Source organism: Vigna umbellata, chromosome 5, assembly GCF_029865625.1.
Source record: "Vigna umbellata cultivar VRB3 chromosome 5, Vumbellata_1.0, whole genome shotgun sequence".
Lineage (NCBI taxonomy): Eukaryota > Viridiplantae > Streptophyta > Magnoliopsida > Fabales > Fabaceae > Vigna > Vigna umbellata.
Window position 1 is genome coordinate 16,571,490 of NC_142169.1, and position 20,748 is coordinate 16,592,237.

Genomic DNA, 20,748 nt, shown 5'->3' on the forward strand with positions numbered 1-20,748 from the left:
GAGCTTTAAACACTAGTTTTCTTCAAAAGTTTTGTTTAACACTTTATGTAAAGTATTATTTTCCTTTAGAAGTACTTCGACATGCTTAACGTCCTCAACAATTGTTGAATTCTTGGCAAATCTCTCATTCTTTAGAATGAGATTTTCAACTTCACGTTTTGCCTCAACAAGCTTCCTATTTAGGTCGTTATTATTGTTCTTTAATAGTTTGACCTCATCTTCAAATGACATCAATCTATTTTTCAAGGAATCATTTTCTTTTAAAACTTTCTATTTTATTTTCTTATATTTTATTTTCTTATATTTTTAAAAGCCTCACAGAGTTTAGAAGAATTGGAAAGCAATTCATTATATTCTTGAAGTCTACCTCCTCATTAGAGTTGTCTGATGAGTATTTAGCAACATTTGCCATTAGACAAAGGTTGGCTTCCTCTTCAAGCTCTTCTTTTGAGTTTAATGTGTCTAAATCTTTCCATGTACTCACGTAAACTTTCTTCTTGTCCTTCTTTTTTAATATTACTTTCTTCTTGGACTTCTCAAGATCCGGACATTTTGACCTGAAATGTCCCAACTTCTTGCACTCGTAGTAGACTATTAGTCATTCCTTTCTTTTGTCCTTTGGATCACTCCTCGAGGTTGATCTAGTATGTCTCCATCTAAAAGAAGTTTTTCTCTTGTTTTTCCTAATAGAGTGGATTCTCCTTGAGATGAACAATAACTCATCTTCCTCTTCTTCATTGTTAGAGTCTTCATCCTCGTCAGCCTCTTCTGTGGGATCCATAGCCTTAAAGGATTTTGTTGGTGTCCTTCTAGTAGGCTTCTAAGCTTTGAGAGGAATGTTATTTTCTTTTCTCAGCATATCATCTTATTGAAGCTCTTACTAATGGACTTTAAGGATTCTAACAAGTTCTTTTAATCTTATCCCATCAAGATTTTTTGAGGTTCCTAGAGTTGTAACTTGTGGTCACCATTGCTTAGGAAGGCTATGAAGAATTTAATCAATATTATCAAAGTTTTCATAAAATCTCACATAGTGATCTTAACTCATTTAAAATCGTTTGAAATCTATTGAGCATTGCCCATATGCTTTTATCGTGTAGCATCGAGAAATGCTTATACTGTCTAGTTAGCAGATTGAGCTTATTTCTTTTCACTTCGTTTGATCCCTCAGAAGTGATGACCAAGGTATCTTATATCTCCTTTGCTCCTTTGAAGGCGTGAACCTTCCTATACCTCTCTTCAGAAAGAGCACACATTATAATGTTTCTAGCTTGGGAGTTTAAAAGGTACAATTGTTTTTGGTCATCAGACCATTTGCTTCTTTCCACAACATCCCATATATCAATGTGGAAGGACTCAAAAAATGCAATCATTATGTGTTTCCAATAATCAAATTTTTCTCTCTTAAATAAAAGAGGGTGGTTAACAACGTCCCTTCATTTTCCATCATGCAAGTAGGATCTTTTCCTCGCGATCTTTTAAGAACTAACCCCTGAGGTTAGCTATGATACCAACTGAAATAAAAGAAAACACTAGAAACGGGAGTTTGAATAATGTTTTAAAGATTTTTTGCAAATAGTGATTAAGTTACTTAGTAGTGGTTAGACATATGCACAGTAGTTTAAACACTTGGTTAAATAAAGCGTTTGAATGGAAAATGTTGTTTGAAAACAAATGCGATAGATCAAACTTTTAGTTTTATACTGATTCACTCAATCTAAGTTACACTCAGTTCTCTTTCAACAATCTATTAAGAGGTTTCACTAATACGAGTTTAACCACTCCTGGTTTACAACACTAACCAACTGGTTAAACAAGTTTAACCACTCCTAGTATTAACACTAGACAAATTGTCTATAACATTTAATTCTACTGAGTTAAAGTATACAAGCGTTTTAATTCACTTTTGAATCTAAACACAACAAGTGTTTTTGAGTTCTTACAAGGCAGAAGATTTCTCTCGTAGAAAGGATATATAAATAATACAATGAGCTTTTGAAAACTTGTAAAAGATCTTTTCACAAATGAGTTTCAAATAAAATAACTTAGAGAAAGATAATGAGGTTATAATATTCTTGATAGCAAAAGCTCTACTTTCTTCTCTTCAACATTTCTCTTTATATAGAAATCTTTAAAAAAGATTCATTACTCATAGCTTTGACTTTCTTCTAGGTATGTAGTACTTATGATAGAGTCAGAAGCAATGTTGCTTCCTTGTAGAGCAACTATGTTATGTACGGATGAGACAGACAAAAGACATGTATGAAACGTTCTTTGAATATCTTGGTGTCTCTAAACTTTCTTCCAATTCAGAGTAAGCTTTTGAATAAAGTTGATAATTTGCAAAAAGAAAGATAATACAACACAATAAATAAAAAGTACTTGAATATACATGCATTCATATCATTATGCAGACTTAGGCATTTAATGCGTTAGACAATTTAAGTATTTAAGTGTGATTCCTAGTATAATGATTTGTGCAAGTTTGTTTTGAGTAACTTGTACAGTCGTTTGGTTATGTAACATCTAAAGAAACTTATGTTCAGATGTTTTATCTTTTTGTCAGACGCTATAACGATTAGAAGCTCTGTTAGGAGCTCTATAATGTTTAACGTTTTTTATGTATACATTAGATGTTCTACTGAGTTAAAGTAGCGTTTAAAGCTTTTAACAGTCGTTTAGATGTTATGTTAAACTTGGAAAACAATGTTTGCTTCGAAAACATGATTTCATTTTAATTTTTTTATAAATAATTTTGTATTTTAAGATAATATAGTATAATTATTTTACAATTTAGTTGAGTTTGGTTAATTTTTTCCACCTTTATGTCCGACTAAAAAATGACGACGATTAATTAAAAAAAAAATTAGAGTTACCATCTTTAGCTTTAGCTTGATGAGCAAGATTCATACGTTCATAGTAGCGCTTACTCGGTTTTCGAAGCTACACCTTATACTTCACACCGTTGGGCAACATTGGGGCCCGCCCCTCCAAACCACAGGCTCGTTAAGAAAACACCCTTGACGAGACATAGGTTCGGACACCCAGCCTCTTCCATACCAATTCCAACATAAGCCTTAGTGGAATTTCCCGCTCACTTACGCAGTTGCTTTCGCCTTGCCGACTGAGAACAGTAAAAAAATTGTTCAAGTCGAATACGCCGAAGGTGCCTATTGGATGTGGTTTTTTTCTTCTTCGATACAATGGCTAGGTGAGTTCAGAATAAGTGATTCTTAACACTGCCAGCAAATATTTCGTTTTTGAAGTTGGAGGGATACGTTTTGTTTCAAAAAGCTGTTTCCTTTCTTTTTTTTTTCTTGAGTTTTGAGGAAAAGGGATTTTGTGCAGTACAGGGTATGCCAAAGTTTATTTTATTATTATTATTATTATTTTGTGTGTCTTCTGGTGTTGATGATGGCCAACGATGAATATGGATGCCTTTTTTCCATGTTTTGAAATTATTGTTTGAGGGTATTGTGATATTCCCATTTTTGTTGAGGGTTTGTGGCTTCTGTGTGACAATGGGGCGGTGTCTTGCATTCTTGCAATGTGCGAACGGGAAAAGTTAGGAAGTGCTGCACAGTGAATTTGATGTTCTTTTGGGAGTTTGAAATACACCCATTAATAGTAGTGAATGTTTCAATGAAGCAGTCTGGAGGGTCAGACTTGCTGGAGGCTTCATAGTTACTTATGTCAGTGAAACTATAGGGGTAGACTGTAAGAAAAGTTGTGATGAATATGGACAATGAGTGAAATTGGTTTGCATCACAGGATATTTATCATCCTTGAAAGAAACTACATTTTGAGCTTTGAAGTTGTTTTTATTGTTTTTGGCCATCCGATCCTCAAATAAGCCTCTTGTTAAAACAGTTTTTTCTAGAGGGAATATGAAGAGTGAAATCTACATTAAGTTCAATTGAATGTTATGTCTGTCATGCATCAGGGAGCAGGGTTTCTTTCCGATTGGGTGATAAGGTATAAACAATCCTTGGTTGCGGATTGGGTGGGAAAAAATATTTCTTCTGCTTATGATTTTATTTAATGTCGTTGTACTACATAACACTACTCATCTGCACCTTGCCCTTGCATGCCTATTTTCTTGCATGATTTTATTTGTTTACCCATGGTTGGTATTCAGAATATGAAATTGACATTCTTAAATAACAGGGTGTTTTGTCTTTCAATGATGGAAAGAATCGGGTTCACTTTTGATAATATAAATAACCTTGAAATTCAAGTTTCATCCACCTTTGCACGAATTATGTGAGTCCTTTCAGTTATGAAATGTTGATTTCGTAATAGTTTACCTCTTCATACCTGCTACGCTTCCTCAACACATAACCTTTTGTTTGCAAATAGAAACTTTTTATGTGAAAAAACTTATTTACTTCCGTGTATTTTCTTAGTGTTTTTGTGTCAATTAGACACTACAATTTATAGGTCTGTATAGTGGTCGGGTTTACCACATTTAAAGCACTCAACTTTTGAGTTGCCTTATCGACCTCCTCTCCACTTTCCTCGTCCACCACGACCATGAGTGTTCCAAGCTTCTCCTTTCATGACAAGCTTTTCTTGAAGTGCTTGATCAAATGGCTTCCACTTCTTTTTCCTACTCCGTTGCTCGTGTACTTCAAGCGACCTGACAAACTCTTCAACTGAGAGCATTGACAAGTCCTTGGACTCCTCAATGATGTAAACAATATTCTTAAAGTCATCTGTCAATGACCTCAGAATCTTCTCCACAACTCGGTTAGTAGGCAACATCTCTGCGTTTTTGCCGAGTTAGTTCACCTTGGCTTCAACCTGAGTTATATACATGGCTAATACTTTAGCCTCCTTCTCTTTTGACGGCCAAACCTGCTTCACACCATCATTTTCCTTATATGCCTTCTCCAGAATGTCCCACACTTCTTTTGAAGATTTAACATGGTTATCTTCTCTAAGCCAGACTTATCGACAACTTGGTACAGGAAGTACAGAGCAACCTTGTCCTTCACATGCGCTCCTTTCAACGTGTTTATCTAGGCATTCGAGCAATTTGTGGTGTTGACTGGTTCTTTGCAACCATCTTCAACCACCACCCAATTTTCTTGGGAGCCAAGGAGAACCTTCATCTTTGGACTCCAATTATCATAGTTGACTGCCTTTGTCAACTTGGGCAAAGACATATTGTTTGCAAGGTTGGCCATCTCACTCAAACTCTACCCTAGCTCTCTAACTCTTTTTTCTACTCAGGCATTCAAGCTAATTGGCTCTTGATATCAATTTGTTAGCAAATCGGAACTCTTTATGTGAAAATTCTTATTCACTTCCTTTTATTTTCTTATTTATTGTGTCACCTAGACACTACAATTTATAGGCCTTACATTTTGCTTCTTTACCAAGCCACAATATCTCCAAAATATAACCCAAATCATAACCTATTAAACTACTGATATTTTCTCTCCTAAAACATCCAAATATTACTACTCATAAAATCTCTACTAAATATTTCCTTATTTAAGTTTACCCGAACACCTTTTAGGGCTTACTGATTGATTTTTTGTTTTCTAACAGCCATTTTTTAACTGTATCCAGTTAATGTATTAAAATTTCTTCATCTATTGTTGTTTGTTGGTTATGGAGTGATGACACAGAATACTTTTGTTAATTTTTTTCTGCAGGAGTTGGCTTATTGACTTTGGAGGATTTGCAAAGAAAGTGAAGAACACTACTCTATCTTCAGCTGATCAAATCAAGGATTGTGGGGCATATCGAGAATGTCCTAACTGTCATTATCGTATTGATAACAGTGATGTATGTGTGTTGGAATTCAGAATTATATTCATAGCTTACTCAAATTCAAACATGCACTATAAATAGATTATTAGAAGCAACCTTTGCTCTTCATGTTACTGCTGAGTTCAGTATGTTGATGCTCTACATTATGTTTTTGTTTCATGGTACACAAATGTGAAACGTGCTTGTGAAAATGTTTGCATACTTTACTTCTGTACCTGGATAAATTATTGAAAAAGTTTAGCACGAGTTTGAATGATAGCAGATGTTTTATTACGAATATTTCTCTGCATACAGGTTTCTAGTGAGTGGCCTGGCTTTCCTCTTGGTGTAAAGTTTGATCCTTCTGATGTAGAACTCTTGGAACATTTAGCAGGAAAATGTGGTGTTGGAAACACACAGCCAGATATGTTTATCAAGGAGTTCATCTCAACTCTGGAAGGAGACCAAGGTATTTGCTACACTCATCCAGAAAATCTTCCAGGTAATAATTCTCTGACCCTTCTCCTTTCAATTCAAATATATAAACTTTGCACTCTTTCCGTCATACTTGATTGATAAATAAATGAACTTGTAAAATAAAGTCATCTGCCATACCAGAAAAATACGTGGAGGGAAGACTGATAAAATACTTTCTTACATTTGTAAGTGACAAGGGATGCCCCTTGTGGAATGGAGTATAGATAATATGATTGAATGACCCGTTAATGTTATTAGAATTATTTCTGCACCTTAGAATTCAATTCAATTTTTTAAAAATTTATTTTTGAAAAGGTTAAATAAAGCATAATATAATCCATAATGTTGAAAGTTTAAGTTTATCAAATCTCAATTTACCCCTTTAGATATTATCCTAATCAAGATTCAAACCATGCTAATTGATAGATATGTTTAATACTTTAGTGATAGATTTGAAGGGAGGCAACATTCTTTGATTGCCAAAATATGAGTTGCTGCTAATTATGATTATCTTTAGGTTTAATATCACTTTTGGTTCTTATTTTCGTTGACTTTGTTTAATGTAGGACTCATTTTTTTCGAGTGTTAAATGTGGTTTAATTTTCTTAATTTATGTTTAATTTAGTCTTTTTTTCATGATGTCGTTTAAATAGTTTAAATTTATGTTTAATTTTTATTTTTTTTAATTTTAAAAATGTTGAACACATGTCAAGTCAACAATGTGATATGTGACAATGTTAGTGTCATGTGTTAAGTTAGTGTGTCAGGTGTCAAGTTAGTATTAATGTCATGTGTTAATGTCACGTGTTAGTATCTTATATTCAATTTAGTCTCCATTTTGTTAATTTTGTTCAATTCAGTCCCAATTTTAAATTTTAGAAGAATTTTTTTTCCTTATTTTTAAGATTAAAAGGAAAATTGTTTATTATTTTTAAAATTAGAAGGAATTTTTTCATTATTTTTAAAATTAGAAGGAATTTTTTTCATTACTTTTAAAATTAGAAGGGAATTTTTTCATTATTTTTAAATTAGAATAAAAATTCTTCATTATTTTTAAAATTAGAAGGAAAATTTTCATTATTTTAAAAATTAGAATGAAAATTCTTCATTATTTTTGAAATTAGAAGGGAAATTCTTTATTATTTTCAAAATTTAAGCAAAAATTCTTCATTATTTTTAAAATTAGAAGGAAAATACTTGATTATTTTTAAATTCGGAGATTTCTTCATTATTTTTTAAAATTATAAAGAAAATTCTAATTTATTTTTAAAATTAGAAAGAAATTTTTTATTATTTTTAAAATTAGAAGAAATATTTTTCATTATTTTTAACCAACTCTAACTCTAGTTTTTACATGTAGGAAATATCAAACATAATACGGTTAGAGTTAGTTTTTACAAGTAGAAAATATCAAACATAATACAGTTAGAGTTGATTTAAAAATGATGAAAGAAATATTTAATAAAAATGTGAATTTTAATAAAAAATAAATTTGATCTCAATTTAAAAATGAACAAATTTGGAATGGAATTGAATAAAATTAACAAAAATTGAAATTAAATTGAACAAAATTAACCAAAATTTTATAAGACACTAACACGTGACATTGATACTGACACGTGACACTGATACTAACTTGACACGTGATATTGACATTGTCACATGACACAAGGTTGACTAGACACGTGTTGAACTTTTTTTAAATTTAGAAAAAAATTAATAAAGCTTAAAAAGATAAGAAAAAAAAACCCACTAAGTGACATATGACACGAACGGTTTATCTTCAGTTAATTATTCAAATGGTATCATGAAAAAAAATCAAATTGAATATAAATTATAAAAATTAGAACCACATTAAATACTCGAAAAAATAATTTCACATTAAACAAAGTGGACAAGACAGGGATCAAATATAATATTAAACCTTATCTTTATTATAATTTAATGCCTAAAGGTTTGGGCTATTGTCAAATTTGGTCTCTTTCGTTTCTTCAGGTGCTAAAAAAGATGGTAGTTATTTCCATATCTTTCACAAGACAATCAATGCTTATGCAACTAGTCAAAGAAAGCGTAGAAAGATTCATCATCCACAGGGTTTGAGTGAAGAACATTGGCATTGGCACAAGACAGGTAGGACGAAAGCTATAATGCAAAATGGAATGTGCAAAGGCTTTAAGAAAATCATGGTTCTTCATGTAAGATCTAAGAGTGGGTCCAAACCCTTCAAATCCAACTGGGTAATGCATCAGTATCATCTAGGGACGGAAAAAAATGAAAAGGAAGGTGAGTATGTGGTTTCTAAAATTTTTTATCAACAGCAAAAGCAAACTGAGAAAAATGAGGACAATCCAATGGTTGAAGATCTTGACAATATAGTGTCAAGAACAAGTCCCAGGACTCCAAAACCAAATCCTCCCCATCCACCTCGTGCAGGAAACTCTGTTGATTGTGATGATTGTATCGATGAAACTGTACCTCTGCCTTTTGTCCAGGTGAGTAACTATATTTGATGCATATTAGTTAAATATGATTATTAGTTTCACTATATGGTTAATTATCTTTTAGAAAGATCAAACGGAAAATAGCAATCAACCATAATATTACCAGTGAGATAGCCAGCATAAATCAGTGTCTTGATTTTCTCTGTAGTGTGTTCTAATTCTAGTAGTAATGAGTACATAACTTACGCAACATTTTTACTATTTTTTTACCATCTACCTTTGGCTTACTAAAATTTACTTTTTTTTTACGAATTAGACAATTCTTGGAGAATCACATGCCCCTATATCTGATGTTCAGGACCTAGACAATTCTGCATGCTTACCTGGCGAATTACAAGCTGAGAAACACACTGAATATGATGGCTTGGACGACATATTATTGTGCAAGGAAATCTTAGATTCTTCTGATCTGTTAAATGATTCTGGATTGGACTCCAGCAATCTCTGTGACTTAGAATTCTATGATAATCAAATAGCTAGAAATGATAACGAATCTTGTGGAATATCTGTCCTGGATACGCTGGAATTAGACACTCCGGACTTTGATCATTCTGTAAGCATCTTATTCCCCTTGTTGACTCCACTTTTTATTTAGAGTTATGCAACTTTATAACATACTCTCGTTTTCATTGTGTCAGAATTTGAACTTCTGTTCTCAGTACAGTATCCTTGAGTGGATGGGCAGACTATGAAGTTCTTTTTGATACTAAATCCAGAAGTTGTTTCTTTCATCTCTTTCGGATGACTTAATATAGGGCATCAAGCTTAGGTTTTCGTCATGTGAAGAAGCTTTTGTCCTTGTGAGCTGAAACGGTACTGCCTTTGGTTACCGAACTCAACCTTTTTTGTCAAATCATGTAGTTGAGCTCAATCTAAGCTAGAGCTGGACTTGTGGCCTTCACGTGGGGGTTATTTGTGATCTTGTTTTGAGGCATATTTGTTTCGTCTATGGCCTATTTTATACTGTTGCTTTGACTCTTTATGTTAGCCATGGAAGCGATGAATACATCTTTTTCGGCTAGATCCGAAATGTTGTATTCGACTCTGAATATATTTAGTAGATGTGGTGATGATAGCGGTTCTATTGGAATATTGTGAACACATAATTAATACCTACATTAATTTCCTGTATATGAACAAATATGCTTTGTAGTAAAGATAGAACTGCTTAAACTTATTTATGGACACATGGTGATGTGCGCATGATGGTAGTAAACTAGAAGACTTGTGCTAGAAAATACTAACTCTTGCAAATAAGTTAGTTGTTTTCTTAATTAACAGGGAGAAATATATTTAAAATACAGTCTGAGTGCAAGGGAAGTGATTTATTTGAATTAGTAAAGTTTTTCGTAAATAAATGATTGCTTTTATTGAATTTTAATTTATTTTTGCTGAAATTTGAGATGCTATTTAATGTTTTCAAATTTCCAAGAGAAGCAAATAATGGAATGTAAGCAAGAATAATAAAGTGAGAGGCTTAAGGGATAACAAAAACAGATTTATACTAGTTTACTATTAGAAAAAAAATTATGTCTAATTTAATCATTTTACATTGCATCTCCATTGTTTTTCCCAAAATCAACTTGTTTGGTGCTAATATATGTTTCTCCTGACTGAGGCACATGAGGTCAATTACATGAGTGACTTTATCACTATCAAACATTAATGACCTATAATTGGTACATCACGACGAATATAGATATCATGCTAGACCATACTTTAGGTTCTTAGGTACTAATTGCTCATGGTGAATGCCCATTCTGCATATTAAATATGGCTTTTGACTTGCTTCGGTGTTGATTGCTGATAAACTTCATTATATGCACCGAAAATTGATCCGTCAGAGTTGCTTTGTGCATTAAATACCCTCATTCTTATTCATTGTTGAAATGGTGCAATGGTGATATATATATATATATACATATACATATACATACATACACATACATATACATAGATATAGATATACATATACATATACATACATATATATATATATACATATACATATACATATACATATACATATACATATTAGAAATGAAAGTTTGAATAATGTTTGGATCATGATATATTAACAACTTTTTTATTAGATACGTGTCGTCATTTTATTGGTTTGCTTGAATTTAATTTTAAAAAAATATTTGAAACGGACCCATTACAAGTCACAACCTATGCGTTGTCAAAAAAAGTTGTTAATTTTGTTTTTCATATTGTTTTTAAAGTTTTTTTTTTTTACAAATAATGATTAAGTCACTCGATAATGGTTAGACAATTTACACAATAGTTTAAATACTTAGTTAAAAAGAGTGTTTGAATGGAAAACAAATGTTATAAATCATACTTTAGTTTTATATTGGTTCACTTAACCTGAGCTACATCAAATTCTTCCTTAACAACCTGTTAAGAAGTTTCACTAATCTTATACAAAAATTACAAGTACAAATCATTCTTGGAATACAAGTTTATCAGTCACTTATAGTTCCAACCCTAGTCAGTTTGACTAGAACAAGTTTAACGACTCCTGGTATCCACACTAGAGAATATGTGTATAACATTTAACTCCACTGATTTAAACAATATAAATGTTTGAATTCACTTTTGAATATAACCCAACATGTGCTTTTAATTTCTTATAAGACAAAAGACAACTCTCTTGAAAAGGATATATGAATAATACAATGAACTTCTAAAACTTTGTAAAAGATCTTTCCATGGATAGTTTTAAAGAAATTAGCTTAGAGAAAGATAGTGAGCATGTTGATCTTGATGGCTAAAATTCTTTTTCTTCTCTTTAGCACTTCCCTTTAAATAGGCATCTCCGAAAAAGATATGTTACTCATAGTTGTGAATTTCTTTTAAGTATGTAGACTTCATGATAGAGTCAGAAGTTATGTTGCTTTCTTACAAAGCAATTGTGTTATGTACAAATGAGACAAGCCAAATGCATGTATAAAACATTCTTTGAATATCATTATGTCTCTAAGCTCTCCTGATTCTAATCAGGCTTTTGAATAAAATTGATAATCTACACAGAAAAAGAAAGCACAACACAATATACAAAAAGTACTTGAATGTACATGCATTTAAATCATTAGACAACCTAGCCATTTCATGTGTTAGACGACTTATGCGCTTAGACATGATGCTTGGTATAATCCTTTGATGTTAGTCTGTTTTGAGTAACTTTTTAAAGATGTTTAGTTTTAGCAAAACTTGTATTTAAACATTTTGTCTTTTTGTTTAGACGTTATGACGATTAAACGCTCTGGTAGGAGGTCTACTGCGTTTAACGTTTTTTATGTATACCTTAAATGTCTTGTGATATTAGACGTTCTCATATCATTTAGTCATTTTTAAAGGTAATATTTAACACATTTGATAGTTATCATAGATGATTTAACATTATTTTGTTTAGACGTTATGTTAAACTTTAAAACAAGGTTTGCTTATACAATCTTATCATTACAAGGCAAGGAAATGTCGTAGGTAAAGAGATTGGTGATGATTTGAGAATTGAAGAAATGAGTAAGGAAACTGAAATAGAAAAAGAGAGAGAAAGGGAGAAAGAGTGTGAGACTTACTGTGAAAAACTAATAGCAAAAAAATAAGAAGAGTGCGTGCAAATCCTGAAGAATTGAGAGAAAAACAAAATGTAGAAAAAGATGAAGAGAGTGTACCTAGTCGAAAAGAAAAACTAGGGAGTGAAAAAGAAAGAGAGAAAAAGAGAGAAAAAAGAAAGAGGGAGAAAAGAATAAGAAGAAACCTGTTTGAAAAAGTTTTTGGATATGATCAAGAAACTATAAATCAATACACCATTTACTGAAGTCATGGAGCAGATGCCTGTAGGGAGGTTTCACACCACATACACATAAGATTCCACACTGGTAAGATATTGTCCACTTTGGGCCTAGCCCTCACGGATTTGCTTTTGCTATCACTCAAAAAGGCCTCTTAACAATGGAGGTATCTTATGTGTATATAAACTCATGTCCATCTCTTATTTTATCCGATGTGGGACTTTGTTTGTACCCAACATTCTCCCCTCAAACAAAGGACTACCTCCACCTCCCCTACAGCGGAAGTTTTTTCTTATCCTCGAGTACACCATGGTCATCACTTCTCTTTCACAATCCATGGTCAAACATTGAGCATTTCTTGCTCTCCACCTCTCATGATTCACTTCCAGGCTATCTGCCACTGGCTACCTGCCAAGGCTTCACCTGATCATGGAGGGACGTACTCGACTGAGCCCGGTCACCAGACCTGAACCATGGACTCTGATACCATTTGTATGGAGGTTCAACACACACACACACATACATATACATATAGATCTATCTCTTATTTTATTCGATGTGGGACTTTGTTTGTACCCAACATCGGATAAAATAAGACTGTTGGAAAAAACGTGACCCATACAAATAATAATACTCTTCAATTCTCTGAGGTTACTTTTTCATTAAAACTTGACAACCTTTAAATAGGTGCAAATAGGGCCTTGAGCCAAGTACAAATAATAAAAACTAACAATAGAATATCAACTAACTTAAAATAAAATCTACCTAATCTATCTCTATCTTATATCAATAAAATAAAACAACACTCTCCTTAATAAATGGAAAATTAAAACTACCTATATCTATTTTATCTTTATCAAAATCTAATCAAATATTACTAAACCCAAGACTAATAAAATAAGATTTTAATGAATCCCTAAAATTTAAGTTTATCCCAACAAACTCCCCCATAAACTTAAATTCTTCCTTCCTTCATTCGACTTTCCATGTGCATCATCCCACTCCGGGTTTGCATCTTCTCTCCAAGATTTTTAGCTCCAGTTCATACAACCGGTTCTTCTTTGCTTTTACCTGGGTTGTTAGACGACCATGTTTATCCTTTAAATACAATACCTGGTCCTTCATAAAAACTGAATTACCTTTTTCAATTATCTGACCCATGCTTAAAATATTGCTCTTCAGCTCCGGAACATAGTAAACATCCCTAATCTCTCCAACTCGTCCATTCTTCTGCATATGTCGGATTGTTCCACGCCCTGTCACGACCACCTTGGAGTCATCTCCGAAAGACATAAATTTGGCCTCCACCTTGGTGAGTTTATAAAAAAAGTTCTCGTTTTCACTTATATGATTGCTTACCCCAGTATCTAGATACCATACCGTGTTGGTAGAAATCTCATAGCCTTCATCTCTCCTTCATCTTCTTCTTCCCTATTTTTATCTGGTTCATGAACGCTATATGCTTTCTCTTCCTATTCAAGAGTCGCCTTCTTCAGCTCCTTAAGCTCAACCCTCTGTTCATCTAGAAGCCTCCCTATCCGCTGAATCTCTTCATCTTTTTGTTTGAGTTCTTTCTCCAGGTTTTCCTTCTCCACAGTTGTTGCATCCTTTACCAATATCACTTCATCATTATTGGGATTGGGCCCTCCATGTCCACTGCATCCGAGCTCTTTACCAGTAATAGTTCTTCTGCATCTTCAGTAACGAAATTAGTCTCCCCCTTTATCTCGATCTTGCAATACTTTGCAATATGACCAAACTTGCCACAGTTGTAACTCTTTGTTGACCTACACTTGTTTGCATAGTGACCATACTTGCCACACTTAAAACACTCCACTCTTGACCGATCTCCTCGGCCTTTCCCTTGTCCTCGGTCACACCAATTCTGCTGACCGGTTTGCTCTTCATCATTCTCAAAATTACCTCGCCCACGTTCACCTCGTCCTCGGCCTCCTCGTCCTCTGCCTCCAGGACCTCGACTCTGAGTAATCCGAGTTTTATTCGAGTCAAATTGTACCTATAATGCTTGGTCGTCGGGTTCAACCTGATCATCCCAACTCCTTCTCCTTTGTTCGTGGGCTTCTAATGACCCAGCAAGTTCATCCACTGTGAGAACCGACAAGTCCTTCGATTCTTCGATGACGCACACGATACTTTCGAAATCTTTTGTAAGAGATCTCAAAATTTTTCCCACAACCCGGCTAGATGGCCTTTGTTCTCCATTCTTACTCGAGTTATGTAAGAGTTGGTTGGCCACCTTCTCCACCCGAGTTATGTACTCGGTTATATGCTCTTTGGGCTCCATCTTCAACTGTTCAAACTCTTCTCTAAGAGCTTGTATTTGAACTTGTCTAACGCAATTGTCACCTTTATACACAACCTCCAATATCTCGCAGGCTTCTTTTGCTGATTTGGCATTCGCTATCTTTTTGAATCCCGACTCATCTACTGCATTGTAGATAAAATACAATGCTGACCCATCTCTTGCACGAGTTTTCTTCAACGCTGTCATTTGTGCCACCGTCTGATGTTCATCCTCATCAGGTTCAATATACTCGTCTTCCACCATATCCCAAATGTCTTGGGATCTCAATAACGCCTTCATCTGTAGGCACCAATTATCATAATTGGTTTTTCTCGTCAATTGTGGCATACGCATACCATTAACAACCTTTGCCATCTCTCTCAAAAAATCAAGCACTCACTTTTTCTCTCACGATGTTTGACTCTTTCCTCTCTCTTTTTCTCTCTCTCGGTACTCAGAGCATAAAGCTCTGATACTACTGTTGAGAAAAACGTGACCCACACAAATAATAATACTCTTCAGTTCTCTGGACTTACTTTTCATTGAAACTTGACAACCTTTAAATAGGTGCAAATAGGACCTTGGGCCAAGTACAAATAATAAAAACTAACAATAGAATATCAACTAACTTAAAATAAAATCTACCTAATCTATCTCTATCTTATATCAATAAAATAAAATAATACTCTCCTAAATAAATGGAAAATCAAAACTACCTATATCTATTTTATCTTTATCAAAATCAAATCAAATATTACTAAATCCAAGACTAATAAAATAAGATTTTAATGAATCCCTAAAATTTAAGTTTATCCCAACAATGCCTAGCTAGCTATGCAAAGTTCATGAAAGACTTATTAACCAAAAAGAGACAAATCTTACAAGATAAAATTGTGGAACTAAAGATGGATGCAGTGCAATTATTCAAAATTTTTTTTCGCAGAATCCTGTTGTTTCAGGTAGCTTCACATTGCCTGTAACTATAAGATAACTGACAAGTGGAAAAGCTTTATTAGACCTTGGAACAAGTATCAACCTTATGCTATTGTCAATGATAAAAAAGGATTGGTGATGTGGAGATTCTACTTTTACAAAGATGACACTGTAATTAGCTAATAGATCAATGAAACATTCTTGTGGAATTGGAGAAGACTTGCTGGTATAGACTTTGTGATAATGGACGTTAAGAAAGATATAGAAGTATCATTGATTCTTGGTAGACCATCCATGAAAACTACTAAAGTCATAATAAACATGGGCAATGACAATCTAAAGGTTCAAATACAAGACAAAAAATAAAACGTTGATGTATTTGAGACTTTAAAATATCTAGTTGAAAGAAAAGAGTGTTTTAGAATAGATGTATTGAATAAGATCTGCATGGATAAGCTGTTTATCGAGCAGATCCTCTACAAAAAAAAAACTAATATTATGTATTTTCAAAATTTACAATATAATGTACATAAATGAACTTTTTTTCCGTAATAAAATATAATTAAACACATATCTAATTTAATCCATAAATATTATATATATATATATATATATATATATATATATATATTCTATAAAATAATATAATAAATATATTACAATTTTCTCATAATAATTACAAAATATATAAAATAAGATCATTTAAATTTACTTTTTGATGGATATATTAAAAAATACATTTTAAAAAAGTTCTAATATATTTTTGTTTTGTCATCACAATCAATAAAGACAGTATTTTCTGTTTCAATTTTTTACATGTGGTTAACTTGATTATTAAAAACAAATAAAAAATTAAAAATATTTATTTTGGATCAAAATAGAAATGTTATTATTCTTAACTATTAAATTTATTTTCAAAGATAAATTATTTATTATGGAAAACATTGAAACTAATACATGATATTTGTTTTACATAAATAATTTATTTGGTTTAATCATTTCCAAATTTAATTTAATTTATTATAAAAAAATTTAATTATAATTTAAATTAATATAAGTAAGCTTTTCAATAATATTTTATTCGTAATAAGTATTATTATTTTAATTCAAAAGTTACATATAAAATGAATTAATTTTATAAATTATAAAAGTTATTTATATTATTAAGGTTTAAACCCTCCCTTGGTCCTCAAGTTTGTATGAAAATCTCATTTGGGTCCTCAAGTTTTTTTCTGTCTCAATTGGGTCATATTTTTTTGTAAAAGTGAGCACATTGTACCATAACCGTTAAGTGGTGTGAGACGGCGTTAAATTCATGTGAGCTGGTGCACAGAGAATGTGGTGATGTGTTTAGGGTTTCTTACGTGGACTGTTTTGTTTAAAAAAATAGTGCTGATGTGGCATAAGTACCCTTTATTCATATTAGGTATATCAGAATTAGGGATTTGAAATTGGAATTGGGGATTTAATTTCGTTGTTGCGAGACGAAGCGGAGGACGAACAAGAACTCGAATCTTGAACAAGACGAAGAGGCCAGCTAATAGTTGACGCGACTAAGGTAAGATACTTCGTTTCGTCTTTGGTTTTCTGTTTCAGTGCATAAGTGTGATTTGTGGTCTTCGACAATTGGGTTTTTGTCTTGGTCTGTATGAATTTTTATAATGATTTGTGGTCCCCATTTTGCATGTTCAATTGTTACATTGTAGTTTACATATTGTGGTCCCGAATTTTGTTTCTTGAATTGTTTATCAGTTGTAGTGGTCCCCTGTCTATGAGTGTTTCGTTAGTGGGGATGTTACTTTGTTCCCTGTCCCCCTGTCTTTGTCGGTGTGAGTGTTTAGTTAGTGAGTGAGTGTTTCCGTAGTTGTAGCACTATAATATTCGAAACAGTTGTTAACCCCCATAATGTACAGGTTATAAAAGCAAGTTGTTGATATGGATGACGAACGTATTAAGGTGGTGGTCCACCATTCTGGAAATTTGGTGAGTGATGATAATGGGAACTTAAGCTTTGAAGGAGAGAGAGCAGAATGGTCTTGTGATCCAGACTTGTTTAGCTATTTTGGCATAGTAGCGTCAGTCAAAGAATTAGGTCATATGGACATCAAAGAGTTATGGTACGGTTTAGGAGGTCAGTCTGTGCACCCAGATAGGTTAGAATTATTAACTGATGATAGGGGTGCCATGCACATGTTGAACATTGCTAGGTTAAATGATGAAGTTCATCTGTATGTGGTTCATAATATGATGGAACCAGAAATAATAGAAATGATTGATTGGGTTGGTGGTCAAGTTGATGATGAAGGTGATGTTGCAAGACAATTGGAGGAGGTTGAGGTTGAGGTTGTTCGTGATGGTCAACTTGGAACAGAAATGGTGGAGGGTGAGGGGGATACCCATGAGGGTGATGTTGAGGTCCATACTGAAGTTGGAACAGAAATGGTGGAGGGTGAGGGGGATGCCCAGGATGGTGATGGTCTGGATCATACTGCAGTAGGAAGAAAAATGGTTGAGGGTGAGGATGATGCCCATGAGGGTGAAGGTGATGGGTATGAGGGTGAAGGTGAGGATCATAGTGATGCCTATGAGGGTGATGGTGAGGATGTTGAGATCCATCATGTAGAGGAAGCTGAGGTACATGATGTAGATGATTTTGAGCTAGAGGATTATGGAGAGGATGATGATGTAGAAGACAGTGACGGTGATGCACATCAGGCAGAGTCTGAGGACGAAGATGTAGATAGAAGTGAAGGAAGTCTAATTGATGTCAGCGTGCATTGTGACATTGGGACTTCTAAAGGAAATGTGGGAGAACAAGCTTCCAGTGCGTTACTTAAGTCTGAACGGTCAACAGATAATGAATTTATTGATGATATGTGTGGGTTGTCTGACAATGAGTGGTTATCAGAGGAGTTGTTTAGTGGATCAGATAGTGAGGACAATCATGTGAGGACTAAGATAAGGTTTCCCACTTTTAGTATGCCTAAAACTTTGGTGGGTTATAAATGGGAAGTAGGAACCTATTTTGCTGAGAAAAATGAATTCACAGATGCCATAAGGACTTATGCACTAAGTAATGGGAGAAGTTTAAAATTTATTAAGAATGACAAGAAAAGGATTTCTGTCAAGTGCTTGGGTGGAAGAGGAAATTGTAAATGGTATGCGTATTGTTCCTTTAGGACTGATGTCAGTGCATGGCAACTGAGAAAAGTGTTTGATAACCACAACTGTAGTAGAGATTTCAATGTTAAGTTGATGACTTCAAAGTGGTTGAGTCAAAGGATGGAGAAAACTGTGAGAGAAAATCCTACAATGAAGGTCATGGACATTAGGGACAAAGTTACTAGGAAATGGAATGTAGGAATTTCAAGAAATATGGCGTTTAGGGCAAGAGCAATGGCAAGAGATAAGGTTGAAGGATCATTCAAAGATCAATATAGAAGACTTCACGATTATGGTCATGAGCTGCTGAAAACAAATCCAGGAACAACAGTACAAATTAAAGTTGATAACAGTAATGGTGAGGTCATATTCCAAAGATTTTATGCATGCTTGAAGGCATGCAAGGATAGCTTCATTTGTTGTAGACCTATTATTGGCTTGGATGGATGCTTTCTGAAAAGCAAGTATGGAGGGGAGTTACTAACAGCAGTGGGAAGAGATGGAAACGACCAAATGATGCCCATAGCATATGCTATTGTTGAGGTAGAAAACAAAGACTCCTGGACTTGGTTCTTGGAGCACCTTATTGAGGACCTTGGTGGGGCAGCTATATGTGCAGGATGCACATTTATTTCAGACCAACAAAAGGTCAGTGAATGTTCAATATGTTGTACATATAACTGAATATCTTCATTAAACAAATGTTAATTACAATATGTTGAATATGTCAGGGTCTTTTGCCAACAATACAGGATCTTCTACCTGGTGTAGAACAAAGATTTTGTGTTAGGCATTTATATTCAAACTTCAGAAAAAAATTTCCTGGAAAAAACCTTAAACGTCTGATGTGGCGGGCAGCAACAACAACACACCCACAACAATGGGAGACTGAAATGAGGAATATTAGAGACATAAATTTAGACGCATTTAAATATCTACTTGCCATCCCACCTAGGTATGCATTAAGTCTTCTAATTATTAACTCTTAACCATATTTCAATATTTGCTTGCCATGACACATACTTGACTAGTTATATTCACTTATCCCAGGTTTTGGTCAAGATCTAGATTCACCTCTAGATCACAATGTGACACTCTTGTCAACAACATGTGTGAGGGCTTTAATAGTGTGCTAGTTGATAGTAGGTCTAAGCCTATTATTAGCATGTTAAAAGACATAAGGGTTTACATAATGAAGAGATGGGCTACCAACAGGACAAAGATCACATCATATCAAGGTTCAATCTGCCCCAAGGTTTTTAACAGATTTGAGAAAGAGTCCTGGTTAACTAGATATTGGTTACCAAGGTAACTTTTATGATGTGTGTTTCCATTCATGTTAACTTTCTTTCCATTTATAGTCATCCATCTAATTGTGTTTTGAATTGTGTATTACATATAGGTGGTCAAGAGAAAAATTATTTGAAGTGAAACATCTTTCAGAATTTGGTCACCAATTTGTTGTGAATATTGACAACATGGACTGCACATGTAGAAAATGGGCAATTACTGGCATTCCGTGTACTCATGCCATCACTGCAATGAAATTTTTGAATATAAATGCAGAAGAATACATTGGCCACTGGTTTAGGAAGTCTACTTATGAAGAGACTTACAACACAATAATTAACCCTATCAATGGACAACATGTCTGGGATGTTACACCCTATGCAGATATATTACCACCAAAGAAGAGGACAATGCCAGGAAGGCCCAAGAAGAAACGAAGACTAGAGGAGTGGGAGTTGAAGAAGAATAACAGTGAATTAAGAAAGGGTGGGCAGAGGAAAACATGTGCCATCTGCAAAGA

The 20,748-nt window shown here is 33.7% G+C and overlaps 2 protein-coding genes across 3 annotated transcripts; both read left to right on the top strand.

Moving 5' to 3' along the window:
* Positions 1–2,895: 2,895 nt before the first annotated feature.
* Positions 2,896–9,869, top strand: LOC124822873 (SUPPRESSOR OF GAMMA RESPONSE 1-like). Of its 2 annotated transcripts, none has more exons than XM_047294952.2 (6): positions 2,896–3,211; positions 5,664–5,796; positions 6,076–6,262; positions 8,233–8,729; positions 9,037–9,291; positions 9,377–9,869. In XM_047294952.2, exons 1-6 carry the CDS (start codon positions 3,204–3,206, stop codon positions 9,428–9,430), a joined length of 1,134 nt encoding a protein of 377 aa, XP_047150908.1. In that variant the 5' UTR covers positions 2,896–3,203; the 3' UTR covers positions 9,431–9,869. The 2 variants fall into 2 exon arrangements, with proteins under 2 accessions (XP_047150908.1, XP_047150907.1); XM_047294951.2 differs by having other exon boundaries at positions 2,899–3,211; positions 8,995–9,291.
* An 8,778-nt stretch (positions 9,870–18,647) lies between these two features.
* On the top strand, positions 18,648–20,697 carry LOC148197824 (uncharacterized). The gene is made up of 4 exons (XM_088115306.1): positions 18,648–19,586; positions 19,670–19,893; positions 19,989–20,246; positions 20,613–20,697. Exons 1-4 carry the CDS (start codon positions 18,651–18,653, stop codon positions 20,695–20,697), a joined length of 1,503 nt encoding a protein of 500 aa, XP_087971432.1. The 5' UTR covers positions 18,648–18,650.
* Positions 20,698–20,748: the final 51 nt, after the last annotated feature.

Bases quoted from the DNA above. Each gene is read 5' to 3' on its own strand.
- LOC124822873 (XM_047294951.2), top strand. The intron at 6,263-8,232 runs GTAATAATTCTC...TCGTTTCTTCAG, and splicing joins TCATCCAGAAAATCTTCCAG to GTGCTAAAAAAGATGGTAGT. The intron at 9,292-9,376 runs GTAAGCATCTTA...TCATTGTGTCAG, and splicing joins CTCCGGACTTTGATCATTCT to AATTTGAACTTCTGTTCTCA.
- LOC148197824 (XM_088115306.1), top strand. From the start codon at position 18,651: ATGTGTGGGTTGTCTGACAATGAGTGGTTATCAGAGGAGTTGTTTAGT. The intron at 19,894-19,988 runs GTATGCATTAAG...CACTTATCCCAG, and splicing joins CTACTTGCCATCCCACCTAG to GTTTTGGTCAAGATCTAGAT. The intron at 20,247-20,612 runs GTAACTTTTATG...CACCCTATGCAG, and splicing joins ACTAGATATTGGTTACCAAG to ATATATTACCACCAAAGAAG.